This window comes from Thermobia domestica, chromosome 10, assembly GCF_964235325.1.
Source record: "Thermobia domestica chromosome 10, izTheDome1.hap1.1, whole genome shotgun sequence".
Lineage (NCBI taxonomy): Eukaryota > Metazoa > Arthropoda > Insecta > Zygentoma > Lepismatidae > Thermobia > Thermobia domestica.
Genome location: NC_137463.1, coordinates 90,488,812 through 90,506,616, shown reverse-complemented (window position 1 = coordinate 90,506,616; position 17,805 = coordinate 90,488,812). Strand labels below are relative to the sequence as shown.

The following is a 17,805-nucleotide window of genomic DNA, read 5'->3' as shown; positions in this document are numbered from 1 at the left end:
TGTCCTAATATTTAAACTTTTATCCAGCAATCGTAACAAAAGACTGGGTATTTCATATTTCCAATATACATTTCTAGTATGTAAGCCAACAAAAGAAATTCACCCTGTGTGTCTTCTTTTCGTAATGGCCTATTAACGAATCGATTTCAGTTCAGTTATTGGCTTCATACTGCGTATTACGCTCTCTCCATGTCGTTGAAGATTGTATTTAAATTGGTACGTTCTTTTCAGAGGTAATGACAGAATATGTATCAGTAGGCTTCATATATTATTTTGATGATGACTATGCTAAATGTTACGAACTAAAATGGACCAGAGTTGAAATAGTACTATTTTTGATACTAGAGATACTTCATTAACCAGTTTAATGCCAATTACTTATGATAAAATGTGAAACTTGAAGATTGCTTATCACAAATACAAAACATTGATTGTTGCTAGTTTCTATTACACTTTTAACTTTTAAAAGTAGTAGAGAAAAAATTGTTTTTTTAAAATTATAATAATAATGCGTAAGAGTAAGCATGCCTGGAAAATCATTCATGCAGAGAAACATGAAGACGGTGGTCAAATTCTCGTAAAAGTTTAATGAAAGTTATTTCAAAATAGAACAAAAGAATATTTTTTAATGTAATAATTATTTATTAGTTTTTTCACGCACAGAAATTGTGATCTTTGTTAACTTACGCATTTATTGAAAAACCTGAAAGAGGGGGACTAGAGATACTCATTAATTACCACCCTAATTTAAAATTTTATATCCTTTATTACTATATTTTTTTCGATTTTGGTTTTCCATTTATATTTAAGTGAACCAAGAATCGAAGCTGAGACATATGAGATAAATTTAGACATGGTAAAGTAGTTTTTATTAATTTTAATTGACTGTATTGTTGTGTTGTTCGTTACAGGGAAAGAACACGTTTGCCGATTCATTGGCTGCGGGCGTAATGATCGATTCAACTATGTGGTGATGCAGTTGCAGGGAAAGAATTTGGCTGAGCTGCGACGTGCTCAACCGCGTGGTGCTTTCTCCTTGTCTACAACTCTTCGTTTAGGTCTTCAAATTCTTCGCGCAATAGAAAGCATACATGAAGTTGGCTTCCTACATCGAGACATTAAACCAGTAAGTTTTTAATAAAGCTTTCAATTAAAAGAAAGAAAAAACTGTCAACGTAAGGAGATACGTATAATTTCATTGCAGTGTAATGTTCATTATAATATAAGCACAAACAAATTAATTAATTTCATGGCTTTAAGAAATCCGAAGCTCATTGTCGCAGAAATAAAGATTGTTAAGGGACCCTATCCTCAACCAGTCCAGTCCCATCACAATTATCATTACTTACTTTCACCTCCCTAAAATCCTGCTTCATATTAGCTTCTTACTATATTTCTACCTAGAGATCCTTTTCCGAGGGGTCTTTCAATTAAAACTTTATCTGTTCCATTAATGTATTCAAGTATTCGACCCATTTTAATTTGTTTCAGTATCCTCGATATGTTCACTGTCAAAAATTTAATAAGCGTACAAAACTATCTAAATAAAAACAGATTGTGTGTTGCAGGAAAGTGCAATACACCAAACGAAATACAGAGAAACAATCTTTCAATTTTCCATTAATCGTTTAGCGTAAATAATCGTAAATAATAAGAAGTCTTTTTTTTAATCATAAGTTTGTGCTATGTAACTTCCATTTATTTGTAACTCTTACTACTCTGGCATTTATTACGTAAGTAACTATAGTACTCGCGCCGAGTCATGAAGCTTGACCTAGATCTACCGATTTCGCCACCCAATAGACTGCGAGAGTGTGTTCCAGTCGTCAACCCCCACCCATCAAATTTTGTCAGTGTCTTCTCTCGCGCTACACGGAAAACATCTCCCGAGAGTACAGTGTTGTCGGATTGGCGTCAAGTTCCGTTTTGTTAATTTCTTTTTGTTGCGTTATATTTTCGTTGTTACTATTTGTGCTATAGTTTCCATTTTAAAATAGTTGTTAGAGTAATTATTATTGTGCAGTGTTATTATTGGTAATTTTTAAATGCCTTTTTTATATACTCGTTTACTATGTCTTCAAAGTTTGGCAACATAGTTGGTGAATTCAGCTGTTCGACGTTTCCCCAAGTGTGCGCTAGGGAAGTGGCTCCACGAATTGTACCGAAGTTTCACGATGTGTTGGAGCTCAAGCAAAATATTTCTATGATTGGTTTAAAGCTCACGCTTCACGACTCAGCGCGAGTACCATAATACTTTCTGACCAGAGCGTACTACACTTTTTTATTAAAACTCAAATAAAGTTTTACAGTTTCAACAGCCTAACGTTATCTTCAAACCAGCATTACTTTTCATACTTGAAACTATAACTCGAATTCTTCTATATGCCCTCGCAGCCATATGGTTAGTGTTCTTGCCTTGATATGGGAGACTGGTGTTCGATGCTCGGGGAATCAAAATGTGAGGAGACTACACTGCCACATTGTTTGCTAAAGGAATGGTTTGCACAAGAATGACATATTCGTAATTTCATTTATCTTAGCTCCAGGAGGAGGAGGTGGTTGACCAATTTCGGAGTTAGCCCCCCTTCCCCCAAATATGTTTCGAAGAAACACTGCTTATTGAATACAATGTGAAACTCCAAGCAAACAAACTAATGAATTTTCAGCCACGAAGAAATATTTACATGCATTTAATCAGTTCTATATAAATGTTAACCAAAACACCATTCTTAACCTCCTTATCCCTAATAAACATAATTACAAAATAAATGAATTTAACAACTTTCTTGAAAGAAGATAAGATCAATATTTTTTGTTTCCCGTGTGATCAAAAAGTTGTGTAAAAAGGTTTTGTTACCCCATCAACCATAGGTTTCCTGGTTAATTTAACTATTTTGGAGTTTCTTATATCAGATATTCGAAAAGTAGTCATCATCTTAAGGATTAATGACTTATTAGTAGTAAATAATTAAATAGTGACTGCCGTGGGCGTGTTATATTTGGAGTTCGAGAGGGAGGACTATAAACCTTAAGCTCCTAAGATCCACGTTTATTGAGCAACCTATTCACACCAAAGGCAACGGTAACAAGTAATAATTATTGCAACTATTTGTGTTGAGTATTTATTTAAAGATATAATTTCACCACATTTGTATAGTTTGTAATAATAATAATATTAAAATAGTAACTGCGTCTAAATGGTACTGTATCTGTACTATAGTATTTCAGTAATCACTTTTCCTTTCGGTGGTAGTTCAAAGTAAATCACATGTAACGCTTGTCTCGTGTTACCATGATGGCGAGACAATGTTTGCCGAAACAATATAGTACGATTACAGTACAATTTAGACACAGTAAGTAATTATTGTTTACAAATTATTGCTTTTAAAGTATAAATAATTGCTCGAAGGTACATTATAGTATTTACACAAAACTTCGAATCAGAACCAGCAATACTGATGATAATCAACGAAACAAATTAAATCATTTAAGTATAGAGTGACGCGATTCGCATTATGATAGAATATTTAAATTTGCTTCCAATAAATAAGGCATATCTGTTATTAGCAAATATACGTTATTACTAACAGGTTTAGGGAATAGCTGGTAGGTTCTTGTTGAAAGAAGTAATGGCATGACATGGGTACTGTGAGAAAGGACCATTGGCATGTAGCATTTCTGCTGTTGGATTGTTGCCAACTATCTTGCTTTAGCAGGTATTGCAGACAGTTCGGTATGCGAAGCATTTTTACTGAGGTTGATAACATTTTGTTAAATACGCTCGAATAAACTTTAAATTGAATTTTACGTTCTGTATGCTCTTGTGTGCATCCAGTGTGTAATTCTGGAGGCTACTCGCATCATTGTCGATGATGATCCATACTTGTATGTGATCCATATGTTATTTTGCAACGTTTCCCCATTACATTGAATACGCCATTCGGATTGGCGTTTATGCTTTTAGATTTCAGACCTTTAATGATTTTTCAACGTTGTTCACATATCATTGTTGTTTATTGATTGCTAAGTATCTCCAGATTTTAAATGTTTTCAAGAAAATCTGTATATGATTTTAATGTACTTAATTGTAGCCATAAGGTCTTTCCTCCAATAACATATTATAGGGAACATGGAAATATATGTGGAGTTTCTATGTAAAATAGATGTACACTAACATTAGGATTTTCTTTAAATTATCGTTATTAGAATATGTGTTATACGTTACGGGTTTTACATAAGAGTGAGTTTGTATATATACTATGTGATCAAAAGTATCCGGACACCACCAAAAACATACGTTTTTCATATTAGGTGCATTGTGCTGCCACCTACTGCCAGGTACTCATTATCAGCGACCTCAGTAGTCATTAGACATCGTGAGAAAGCAGAATGGGGCGCTCCGTGGAACTCACGGACTTCGAACGTGGTCAAGTGTTTGGGCGTCACTTGTGTCAGAAGTCTGTATGCGAGATTTTCACACTCCTAAACAGCCCTAGGTCCACTGTGTCTGATGTGATAGTGAAGTGGAAACATGAAGGGATGCGTACAGGCCAACCTCGTCTGTTGACTGACAGAGACTGCCGACAGTTGTACAGGGTCTTAACGGGTAATAGGCAGACATCTATCCTGACCATCACAAACTGCATCAGGATCTACTCCAAGTACTATGGCAGTTAGGCGTGAGGTGAGAAAACTTGGATTTCGTGGTCGAGCGGCTGCTCATAAGCCATACATCACGCAGGTAAATGCCAAACGACGCCTCGCTTGATGTAAGGAGCGTAAACATTGGACGATTGAACAGTGGAAAAACGTTGTGTGGAGTGACGAATCACGGTACACAATGTGGCGATCCGATGGTAGGGTGTGGGTATGGCGAATGCCCGGTGAACGTCTTCTGTCAGCGTGTGTAGTGCCAACAGTAAAATTCGGAGGTGGTGGTGTTATGGTGTGGTCGTGTTTTACTTGGAGGGGGCTTGCACTCCTTGTTGTTTTGCGTGGCATCCTCACAGCACAGGCCTACAGTGATGTTTTAAGCACCTTCTTGCTTCTCACTGTTGAAGAGCAATTCGGTAATGGCGATTGTATCTTTCAACACGATCGAGCACCTATTCATACTGCACGGCCTGTGGTGAAGTGGTTACCCGACCATAACATCCCTGTAATGGACTGGCCTGCACAGAGTCCTGACTTGAATCCATAGAACACCTTTGAGATGTTTTGGAACGCCGACTTCGTGCCAGGCCTCACTGACCTACATCGATATCTTTCCTCAGTTCAGCACTCCGTGAAGAATGGGCTGCCATTTCCCAAGAAACCTTCAAGCACCTGATTGAAAGTATGTCTGCGAGAGTGGAAGCTGTCACCAAGGCTAAGGGTGGGCGAACACCATATTGAATTCCAGCAGTACCGATGGAGGGCGCCACGAACTTGCAAGTCATTTTCAACCAGGTGTCCGGATACTTTTAATCACATAATATATTATGAGAAAGATAATTCTTGTTAAATTTTCCATTAGCTAAAATGTATTTAAGTTATAACGAATTAAAAAACTTGCCAATATTGTTAAAATTGTAGTATCAAGCAGTCATTTTCAACGTGATCCTCTGTGACGTCACAGTTTATATCTCCCATTTTGAATTAGCCAAGAGGAAAAAGATAAGAATCAATCGAGAAACCTAACACTGGCATTGTTAGAGACAATAGTGACAAGCAAATAAAAACATCGATTATAGATGGTTTGCATATACACCATTTTTTATTCATAAGTACTCGTACACTGCCAACAACTCTATACTTCGTTCTTTCGACTTGTCCCTGCCCTTCTTTGCTCTCGCTACTCATGTTATACATCGATCAACAAATTGGAAATAACTGCTATAAAGGTAGATTTTTACTAAGTGGAAATGACTGACATAAAGGTAGAATTTTTACTTTAATATATGTTACGACATTATTTTCATTGTGTTTCTTTCTTTCCAGTCGAATTTTTCAATAGGTCGTTTACCGCATAATTGTCGGCGGGTGTATATGCTAGATTTTGGTCTAGCGAGGCAGTATACCACAGCAACAGGAGAAGTAAGAGCACCCCGTGCTGCAGCAGGCTTTCGTGGAACAGTTCGTTACGCTTCCATAAATGCACATAAAAATAAGGTTAGTAAGCGAGTACTTTCATCGCCGATTAATATCTGCCTTCAGTATATGAGGATTGCCTAGGAAGTATTTCCCTGAAACTTTTTACGTAATTAATAAACAGAAAAATACAACTGTACGTGTCAATTTGAAACTTTTTGTGTTTGTAGGTGGATTTACATAGCAATTCAGTAAGCAGTGCAGCTGTAGAATTTTCCTAAAATGTTTTTTGTGAATAAATTATATGTAGAACAAGGTGGTGTGATTGAATATTTCATCATGGAGAAATAAATTATGATGAGATTCAGAAAGGTTTGTGTTAGATAGTGGATCACTGTTGTTTGCTTAATGGAATGAGTTACAAGCTTAAAAGTTGAGACAAGTTACATAATCAGCTGAGCTTCGAGCGTTTCTCCATAGCTCAGACATATCATGAAACTATGTCGATGCTATTATTCAAAGGAATCTAGCATCTATGATGTCGACAAAGATTCTTCAGCTTTCGCTCAGCAATGGAAGTGCTTTTGTAGTTGTTTATATATATATATATATATATATATATATATATATATATAAAGTATGCACGAAGTAAACATTCTGTTGGGAATAAGCCGTCCACTTTTATACATTTGACCTCTGAGAAAAATATATGACATGTTACTTTCTGAGTAATCTTTTTATTGTTATTGGAACTTGGCATATAAAGTTAAGAATCAAATGCAGTTCATAACTTCAAAATACTAAAGTAATATAATAAAAATAGAACTATGAAAATCTCCAAGAGGGTATTGGTCCAGGTTTTTTTCTTTCTGTGTAATCTCATTACTAAAGTGGATCTGTGTTCAAAAGTAATTGTCAAAGTTTTTTTTGTTTTATTAACTACAAGATTGTTCAGAAGTATGTTCCTGATGTAGAGGAACTGTTATTTTCAACATAGTCACCCATTACAGGAATGTTCTGTCACGTTTGTTCTTAAGCGGTAATATCTCTACTAGCCATTGTTCCGCATTGTTCAGTATCGATTGTGAACTGCATTTCTCGCAGACGCTCTTCAAATTGGGTAACAAAACAAAAATTTAAAAAAAAATGCACTGGAGTGAGATCTGGAGAGTACGAAGGATTTTAAGTAATTCAAAACAGCAGTTTTAATTACAATCTTTGTGTAATCAGTGGCTTTCGTGTATTAGTAGGTTACTTTGGTCAAGACATATTTTTCCTGATTATTATTTTCTTCCATTCGTGATTACATCCCATAATTTTGGAAGCAGCTGTGTGTAGTAGTGTCAGTGACCTGTTGTCTTCGAAAAAATTAGTTACGAGACTTCGTGGGCGTCTCAGAAACCAGGGCCGCAAGTGTAGGGATGTTTGCGCAGGGATGTTTGCGCTTTGCAGTTACTTCCAGGATACACCTTGTGCCGCAGCAGCATACTTCGCTGCTTAAATTCGGATACATAATGCTACGTCGACAGTTACATACCTAGAGAGAAGTAACCAGTGTATTTGCATTGCCAAGGCTAAATTTGTTTGTGATGTACATGAACTTTATCGCTTTTAATCAATACGTAACATTTTGACACCCACCTGGCAGATAATCGATATGTTCATGCAAAATGATCTCTGTTGAACCTGTAGATGTACTAGTTACGCAAGGTTACTAGTTACGCAAGGTAATCATATATCCTGTAACCAAATCGTGAACAGCATTGTTGTTACCTGCATGCATCGTATTGTTGGAGGACCCGATCAGATACGTGTTCACAGCTTTTCCCAGTACACGAAAGTGATGTGCTTAGTTCCAGACAATTTAGGAAAAGACATTATTACTCAAATGTTTACTGTGTCAGAGTGGATCTCCTTTGAGTGTTAACCTTTTTTTCATCAGTTTTCTGCATATTCACAATTCGACCTCACTTTCTTCTTGATAGATAAGAATAACGTTAGATTATTAACAGTACAGATGTGAAATTCGACACACTTACTTCTTAGGTTAACGTAACAATACATTAGAATACAAGAATTATTGGATAACTTTTTGTGTCAGGGACAATAATTGCTAAACAGTCTTCGCGCGCTGCCGCCAAATAAATGCATGTAACATGTAATTATATTATACTGTATTATACTATTTACCAAGTATACCGTGATGGAATAAAATAAGATCCTGTTAAGTTTTCATTCATAAAGAGAGCTCGTGTAATAAATATTTTATATATTGAAACAAATATTATAATGCTCGTAGATAGATGTGTGGTACAACCTATTTCTCTCAAACAATTTTGTAAAGACATTGCTTAACACTCCAAAACCGTGTGCAGATTGTTTGGGTAATTTGTAGATTAAGGAGTGTGTTTTCTGCATAAAATTACCTAACTATATAATTTAAATCAGTCTTTCTGATTTACTCTTGACGTTTAAACCTTAAAGAATATTATATCTTAACCTAAAATTCCTTTTGATTGATTGGATGACTAATTGGAATGTAACATATTTTTTCAACTCCGAGAATATATGAGATTGGACGTTGTGTTTAAAGTTGGATCCAAATCTCTAGTGAAATTTATATCCGAGGGAAATACCTCCATAGGAGATTGCACCAAGAACCACGTTCACAGAAAATAGACGTGTTAAGTACTCGGCCACGAAGAAACACTTAGAATTTCTTATCAAGATATATGTTAGCATTTCAAGAGTTTAATGCATTTAAACTTTCTGTAAATTGTGAATGAGTTTTGAATAAAATTATGTTTTGCAGGAAATGGGTCGTCATGATGATCTATGGTCTTTATTCTATATGTTAGTGGAGTTTGTAAATGGGCAGTTACCGTGGAGAAAAATAAAGGACAAAGAGCAGGTAAGATCATTAAATATACTACACACGTGATTTCTTATCTTTATTCCATGTAAATGACAAATTAACACTAATTTAACAAAATTCTGTATAAATGTATCTATATAAAACAGTAAAAGACGATTGGGATTTTTTTTTTTAAAAAAAGTTAAGTAATTATCTAATAAAATGAAAGGATTGTTTAAAATTAATATTTTATTTTAAAAGAATAGATATACACTTTCTTATAAACAAGTTGGGAGCGAAGAAGCATTTTGAAGCCATAGTGAGTTATTGGAGAATACGTTGTATTGTTTATTCGTATAAGAATGTATGTATGCGGAGTGAGATTTTAAACTTGAAATAACGTGTAACTTCTAAAACAATAGATAAAGAACGTTGAAATTTTTACAAAGCAAAGATCAACAGTGGAACTGTTTGAGGTGCTTCTCAATACCAATAGATGAACAGTATTGCCAACTCAAAATTATAATTTTTCAAATAGCGCTATGCATGCAAATTTACATGTAAAACGAGAACTAACAATATTACATTTATTATTCAGTGTTCCAAAGTAAGGACGCTACAGTATTACATACATCTAAATTTAGGAAGCCTATACCAGACTAACAGCATAGCTGAGACAGTGCACATGCGAAGTGGAACAAAACTGAAAGAAGTTGAAAATTTTACTTTTTTCAAAATACATATCTAAGTACTTATATCGCTTTCAATAGACGAATAAATCCTTTTGCTGTTCAATATCTCAAACCGTTCCGGAGATGTGACATTGATAAATAAAACTTACGTTAGTACGTAATTTTAATTTAGTATTATGTATCCCATAGCGTCCATTAGCAACATTGATAAAGTTGGCAACACACTTAAAAGTATGTAATTGCGAGAACTTATTGTAATTACAGGTACCAATAACTGTTGCTGCAGTGTCATAAAAGCAAAGAAAAACAACAATAATTTAAATATTTTCCATAAATACGCCGTTTGAAGCAGTGTTGCAAACTTACCAATGTTATATTTCCGGAAGAGTTTGAGCTTTGTTCGTATATATTCGAAATAAGTCATATTATGATCGAGATACCAAACACGAAGATACTTCGCATGTTCATCCTCTGTCTGTCTCAGTGTGGTAGAGGGTTCCAAAATTTGGATATTTGTAATACTATGGAATATTTAGTTTGCAACACTGAATAATATATGTGATATTGTTAATTTTCGTTTAACATACCGATTTGAAATATGTAATAATCTAACGTAGTCCTATTTGACAAATATAACTATATGTTGAGTTGGCAGCACTGTTTATCTGTTGGTACTCCGGAACAGATGAAACCGTTTTTTCCTATATTTGTTTCGTACAAAATTTCAGCGCTTTTTTTGTATTAGTTTAGAAGTTACACGGTTGTCTTAAGTTAGAGAGCGAGGAAAAAAAAACTATATATATCACGTACGTCAAACTATTTATTCGATGTGGAATACGAGAATGTTTAATTATGGGTCCGTTTTACATATTGAATAATACTTGTATCCTAACCAACTTACAGGATACAAGCTTTATTATTTGATATGTAGAAGCTTTAGGAATAATTACATAATTTCGTTTTTGGGTACATTTTGTTAAATAACAATAATCCATGTAGTATTTTGTAAAGAATTGAATAAATTAGAACGGATTATTGAAAATTGTAGTTGACACTTCCCGAGAGATGCTAGTCGAGTCCGTAAGACATGATCGTAAAGAGTGCTGTAGAAAGATATATTTGGAAAGCCAATAAATTCGAAACTAAAAAAGATAAGGCTTTTTATTATTATTATTATTATTATTATTATTATTATTATTATTATTATTATTATTATTATTATTATTATTATTATTATTATTATTATTATTTCTATTTTTGAAAAGTACACAGAATACTGTTTTAAATCTGTCTTTTAAACAAAACATCATGCAAGTGGTGGCATTCATTATCGACACAAAGCGCCAAACTAATGCGAAATGTTGGGACCGGGTACCCGATATTCTTTTAAACTTTCAGCAAGAAGGACACGTGGTGGATACAGGAAGGGCAAGTACACAGCTGTTCGAAACACGCTCCGTGCTCAAAGCTGTGCTCCTGATCAGAGAGTTTTTTGATATAGCAGAACAAAAGGGAGGGTGAGGAGCGTATTGTCGAACAGCGGTGTACGTTTCCTTTTCAGCATACACTATGGCGTGGTTGGGAGAACATAGTGCTCTTTTTTGTTCAAAGAGTTTTAAAAATGGCGGATTGCCGGTAGAAACGCAGTGTGCACTTGATCAGGTTCACGCTTTGCTTTAATAATAGAGGCCACCACTTGAGTGTTATTCTGTTCAAAACACCTTGATTTAAAACCGCATTCTTTGTACTTTCCAGAAATGAAAATTCATTTGCTGAATGTTCTTTGGCTTTGGATTTATTATTTTTCCAAATAGAAGAGATACTTGTGCGATACATAATTTCAAAGTTCATGTTGCCATCTTATGGAATTGTGAAAGAAATAAGTTAAGTATGTGTATTGATGAAAGTTACATTTTTTTAAATTTACAAATCTTCCTCAACATATCTCGTAAATAAACTACCTACTGAACCGTAGACAGTTATGAGGTTTGTAATTGACAAAATAAAACACTTCTAAAATATAATATATTAGAAAATACATGTGATATCATGAGTCTCCTCAAAACCATACAAAAATTCACAGTGTATGAAAAACTATGAACAACTTTATATATTCGTTACTTGAAATTAGGTTAAATAATCATTGCTAGATTCTAACAATTGCTTATTTTATATTCTGTGCAGATCTACAACGGAGTATCCAAGATGACCGAAATATAGTGTAATAACTTAGATGATCAAGCTGGGCAGGAAAAGAAAAAAAGCTCTACTATTTATCGTAAACTTTGTATTTGTGAATAAAATTGTTTAGTGAAACCTCTTCTTCTCTACATTTAGCGAATAATTAGAAAAGCAGTGGAATTATTATTATAAACAATTGTATTCAAGTATATGATGTTCTGTGTTTTTATATATAAATACAAAATGTAATTTCTGTTAATGTAATTACATGGATGTAATTTCCGAAAGCGGATGTTTAAACTTTTAAGCAATTTTGTTTATTGCGACTTTTTGTGTGGCGGAACAGAGATTTACGCTATCACGTGCATATGCTAATATAGTCTACCTTAGGAGTGTTTTATTTTGTCCAGTTTCTAACATTGAAATGTGTACCATGAATCCGGGCGGTTGGAAAGTTTATAACTGTCTACAAGTTAGTTTGTTATTGATCTGTGAGTTTTATTGAGAAAGACAGGTTATTAAGAAAAATGTAATTTTCATTAATACAGACACCTATCTTATTTCTTCGACGATTCGAGAAAGATAACAATCTAGTAATTTAAATACAATTGTTTATCAAGGGTTCAACTGGTATTTTCAGGTAAGTATTAACCTTTGATTCACTGGGTATTGAATATGTCTAATGAGTAACATTTCTTATTATGGAATTATAGAAATTATTATAAGAACTTACTCCAATAAATTTCTATTCTTTAAAATATACATACCCAAATAGTTAATGTTTCATCATCAGTTTGAAACAGACTGAAAGTAAACAATATAAACCAGAAAAAGGTAGGAGGTACATGATGGTGGTAGTATTTGTTTTATTTATGTACAAAATAAACAATATAAATGAAATATATTAAGATAGGTGCTTGTTTTGATTTACAATGAAGGTAACTTAAAAATGGTGTCGCTGAAACCTATTCCAAAGGTAAGTAGTTTGAACTCACTGTAAAAGATTTTTGTAGTAACAATTTAAACATTTATGCATTTACTGTTTTGCTACTATATGACTATAATATACGACAATATATAACTTCTTTACAATGTTGTAAAGATTTTCATGCTATGTTAAAATATTTCCTCTTATAGGTTGGCCTAATGAAAGAGAAGTATGATCACAGGTTACTTCTTAAACACCTGCCATCAGACCTTCGACAGTTCCTTGACCATATTCAGTCTTTAGAATATGCAGACAAACCTGACTATGCAGTAAGTGTGATTATCCTTAAGTGAAACCTCTCCAAAGTGATTTACTGATGGTTAATTACTCTTAGAGAAACATGTCATGAAGACTTTTTACTAGCTTTGTCTCATGAATGATATTGGTGCTAAAGTAGCGAGAGAATGCTCTATTCGTAATTTCAGAAACAGATATTTTGATTTGATACTCTCTTAACTATATTAAACAACTTTAAAACATATGTTATGGTATGTAAATTAATGTTCAGACATCCATTATTTAGCCACGAGGCAGCATGATCTTTAGTGAGATAGGAAAATGTAGTCTTTAAGATTCAACTTCAATACATGCTAATAACGCCGTCAATATGACGCAGAGCGAGCACACCAAGTATTGAACCGTGTCTGGCAGACGATGGCGTTGTGTTTTCACGCGTAATTATTTAACACTGTCTGTGAACAACTCCTATGCGATTTCACAACGGATTCATCATAAGATTTTCAGTAGACAAACTTTTGCGATTTAAGTACTATTAATTCCCTAATTATTTTTTTTTTTAAACTGACGTAGGTTTAATTCACTTTTTTAATATAGAAATAATTCCATTCCTATTACATTGGAACAGAATTATTCGTCTCAGTAAATTATTTGGATATTCTCCAGGGTGATTTATGTAGGAATGTATATATACTTATCGATGTAATGGAGACACATCAAATGATTGGGTGGGCAACCGTCAGTCGGCGACCGCAGCGCCGAGACAGTATTGGTCGTGTGTTATGGCTGAACTCCGTTTTACGTGAGGAGTAATAGAGTGGCATTATGCAGTGAACTAAGCAGATGGTGATAGTGTAAAATGACTCTCTGACTTGCAAGAAGGCAAATTGTTAGTGCTCGGTCATGTGCAGTGGCGTAGCACACTTTTGCGGGCCCCCCCGCAAAGTATAGAGAAGGGGCCCCACTTGTAAAGCCGACACAAGTAAGGTGGAAGTTCTACTTCTTTAAAACTTTATTCATTGCAAGACTTCGGGGCCCCCCCGCACTGCGGGGGTTGCGGGGGCAGCTGCTACGCCACTGGTCATGTGATATAAACGTGACGAAAGTACCAAGTGTATTGAATGTATCACGAGGGATAGTGTCCAAGGTAATGACGGCCTACAAAACTCACAGCAAAATCACCTTGACGAAGAGGAACAGTAGTCGAAAGAAAGCCCTCAGTGACAGGTCCCACCGATCATTAAAGTGGATTGCCACTTAAAACCGTCGTGAGACTGGAGTACAAGTGACGAAAGAACTAAGCGCAGCATCTTCCACAGCCTATATCGACAGTCACAGTCCGCAGCAAGTTACATGACATGAACATGAGCCGGGTTGCACTGGCAAAACCGCTGTTAGGGGACCATAACGTGAGTTCGATTCCCAATGGGAGAACCTTGAAATTTAAACGCATCACGGTGGTTCGAATTCCATCTTAAAGTGTAGGTGTGCCGTATAGCCTCAATGCTGAAAAGGGCGCTAAACTCTACCCAACCACGTTATGAGTTTTGTGGCTAGATTAAGATTAGATGGAAAGGAACATTATTAAAAACGAATTAAAGGTTAATTAAAAAACTAAATTAAGGGTTAAATTGCTTTTGAATAATGTTTGAATGTTTAAGATCCTTTTCAGCACTGAGGCTACATGAGGCCTGAATCTACGGCTTAATATGAGATGCGAACCACATGAGCTTCCACCAAAGATTAAATCTTTGTCTCCCGAGCCGAAGATGTATATACTAACCATATAGCCACGAAGAAGCTATGGTGAATGATGGTTACTGTCTTCGAATATTTATAACATTTAGATCGCCGGTTGTTTTAAAGCTGCAATGGTTGATGAAAGACTTTAATTCTAGATGCTCATTGGCTTGTTTGAGAGATGTATGAAGAGAAGAGGAGTGAAGGAAACAGATCCGTATGATTGGGAGAAGATTCCAACAGATAACTCTGTGGCTACAACTACTACTACGTCACCAGCTATTATTAGTCGACCTGCTACTGGGTGAGTTCCCTCTTTCATACTATATGTTTCTAACAAGTAAAGGGTCCAAATGGATGAATCGAGTTTCGGGATGAGACATAGTGCGCTTGATAGAGAATGTGAAAATATGTATATGTGCAAAGTTATAGCGGCTGAGCGCCATAAGAAGTGGAGGGAGAAGGGGTCAAAATTGGTAGGAGAAGGGCTATGCTATACTATAGACATACATCAAATAAACTGTTGAATCGTAAAAAATAGTGAAAGATAGACAATGTAAACGGCGGTAGTTTCACATACTAGCAAATGTAGAATTGACAGAGTAGATCATGAACCTCCGCCGCCATCTTTAAATCCGCCATTTTGAAATCTGTAATATTTTTTGAAATGGAAAGGTAGTCATGTGATATATCAATTAGGGCCAGCACGTTCTCAGAAAGTCAATTGTGAACTTTATGTATCGTTATCTGGACTTATTTGGAAGATTTGGGTTCATATTATAGTGTTTTTTTAACGAAAATCTAGGAGACTGATACTCGTATTTTGAAAGTTTCGATTATTACGATACTCGAAAAGTCACCTCACCAGATAACGTATTTTCCGCTACAACTTCATTGCTGTATGCGACTGAAGTAGTTCACTTTTCATCCAGATATCACATGCTATGCTCGTCCAAGTTGCTATTGCTTACAAAGGTGGACGAAGAAAGTTGAGTGAAAAAAAAATAGCGGTTTGCGTATATTACGTAATAATTGCATTCCAATCTATCAGATTTTATTCTGTTATGGTGGGATGTTATTTAACAAAGGTAGTTACATATATTCCACATTGTTTTCGATCAAAAAAGAACCAAAAGCGGTTCTTCCAGACCGGTACAATCCGCGGCAAAAAAACCTGCAACATGAGCATATAAGTATATTGTGAAATGACGAAGTCTTTTGCTCCAAAATAAGTGTGCACGGGAGGAGGCCGAGGTTTATCCTGACGTGATTCGTTCCACTGAGACGTTATGTTCATTCCCTGTGCTGTTAGGCGTAATTTCACAATAAACTTACATCCTCATGTTGCAGGTTTCTTGCCGCGGATTGTACAATTTTCTTTGGCACTATATGAAGCAAATTGGAAGTAATGTCATACATAATAACGTAATAATATACAACTTGGATATCAAATTTCACTGTTAGGTTTTTGGCTTGTAAATAATATATTTAACTTAGGTGTGTTTTCGTGATAATCCAAACTTTCAACATACGAGTATTAGTCTCCTAAATTCGCGTTAAAAAAAAAAAAAAAAAAAAAAAAAAAAAACTATAAATATGATCCCAAATCTTCTAAATAAGTACAAATAACGATAAATAAAGTTCGTAATTGACTTTTTAAGAACTTGTTGACCCTAGTTGATATATCACATGACTACCTTTCTATTTCCAAAAATATTACAGATTTCAAAATGGCGGATTTTGAGATGGCGGCGAAGTTTCATGATCTATTCTGCCCATTCTTCTTTTGTTAATATGTGAAACTATCATCGTTTGCATTTTCTCTCTTTCACTATTTTTATGATTCAACAGTTTATTTGATGTATTTCTATAACATAGCATAGTCCTTCTCCCACCAACTTTGACCCCCTCTCCCTCTGTTTCTTATGGCGCTCAGCCTCTATAACTTTGCACATATACATATTTTCACATTCTCTATCAGGTGCACTATGTCTCATCCCGAAACTCGATTCATTTATTTGGACCCTTTACTTGTAAGTTGTAGACTTAGTTAATTACTGATGCTCAATTAGCGATTTTTTTCTAATGATTATGTCAGAAATATTCAATTCTATTTAACTAATACAGAAGTAACTCTATAATTTAATTATAGCATAGAATCACACCATCTTTATTTCCGTTAATTGACCGGAGAAAGTGCCCAATGCATTGATCAAGTGTAATATTCTAGTTTATGGATTTATTTGCTTTGACTGTTCTAGGCTTAAATTATAAGTAAAAAGACGTTAAAACAAATAATAAAGAAAATAGGTCTATCTGTTTAATAACAATAAGAAATGATATAAAATACAGGACGGGACTGTATACCTACTTTTGGGCCATATATGTCGCATTTAAACATGGCATTTATATGTAATAAGAAGCATTATTGATTTTGTGTCTTACGACATGTTAATGTGTATTTATACTATATAAAACTTTCTAAATGAACAGTGCCTACCTTTTTCCCCTTGAAGTTTCGATAGTATTATTATTAATTTATATTAAATTTTTTGATCGTTTTATTGATTATTTTAAGGTGGTAGATTCATTAGTATTTATATATTTGAATACATTATACGAAATATATAAATATATGAAATCAGGAGCTTTTTGTTTTTCTTTTCCGAAGCAGGCTGATGGGTGCAACTCACATCACAGACAATGTGCTTGAGGATAATATCATGACCAGTCTAGACAACAACCAAGAGAACATAGAACCAGACAATAGACGAGAATTAGAGGTAAGTTGTTGACCGCTGGTATTATTATGTATATTGTATATTAAATTCTGACTAGTTCGAATAGTAAAAGCGAAAAAAGAAAAAGTAATGCTGTAGATCAGTGATCGCCAAACCGTCGATCACAAGCTACTAGTAACTCGCGGGGACATTTCGGTAGATAGCGTTAACGCTCCGGTTGCTAACCTAGATTCCTCCACTGAAAAAGGTAGTTGTTTTGGTTGGTAGCTCACAGTAGGATTTAAGAAGGACGGTAGCTCAGAA

At 34.8% G+C, this 17,805-nt stretch overlaps 1 protein-coding gene across 1 annotated transcript in view; it reads left to right on the top strand.

The window, feature by feature from the left end:
- The window catches only part of Asator (tau-tubulin kinase asator), a 348,933-nt gene that overhangs the window by 246,753 nt on the left and 84,375 nt on the right, over nt 1–17,805 (top strand). Inside the window, exons 4-9 of the mRNA XM_081728236.1 lie at nt 912–1,126; nt 5,980–6,150; nt 8,882–8,980; nt 12,934–13,053; nt 14,920–15,065; nt 17,433–17,544. Coding sequence (XP_081584362.1) covers nt 912–1,126; nt 5,980–6,150; nt 8,882–8,980; nt 12,934–13,053; nt 14,920–15,065; nt 17,433–17,544 — 863 coding nt within the window. The remainder of the gene's footprint in view (nt 1–911; nt 1,127–5,979; nt 6,151–8,881; nt 8,981–12,933; nt 13,054–14,919; nt 15,066–17,432; nt 17,545–17,805) is intronic.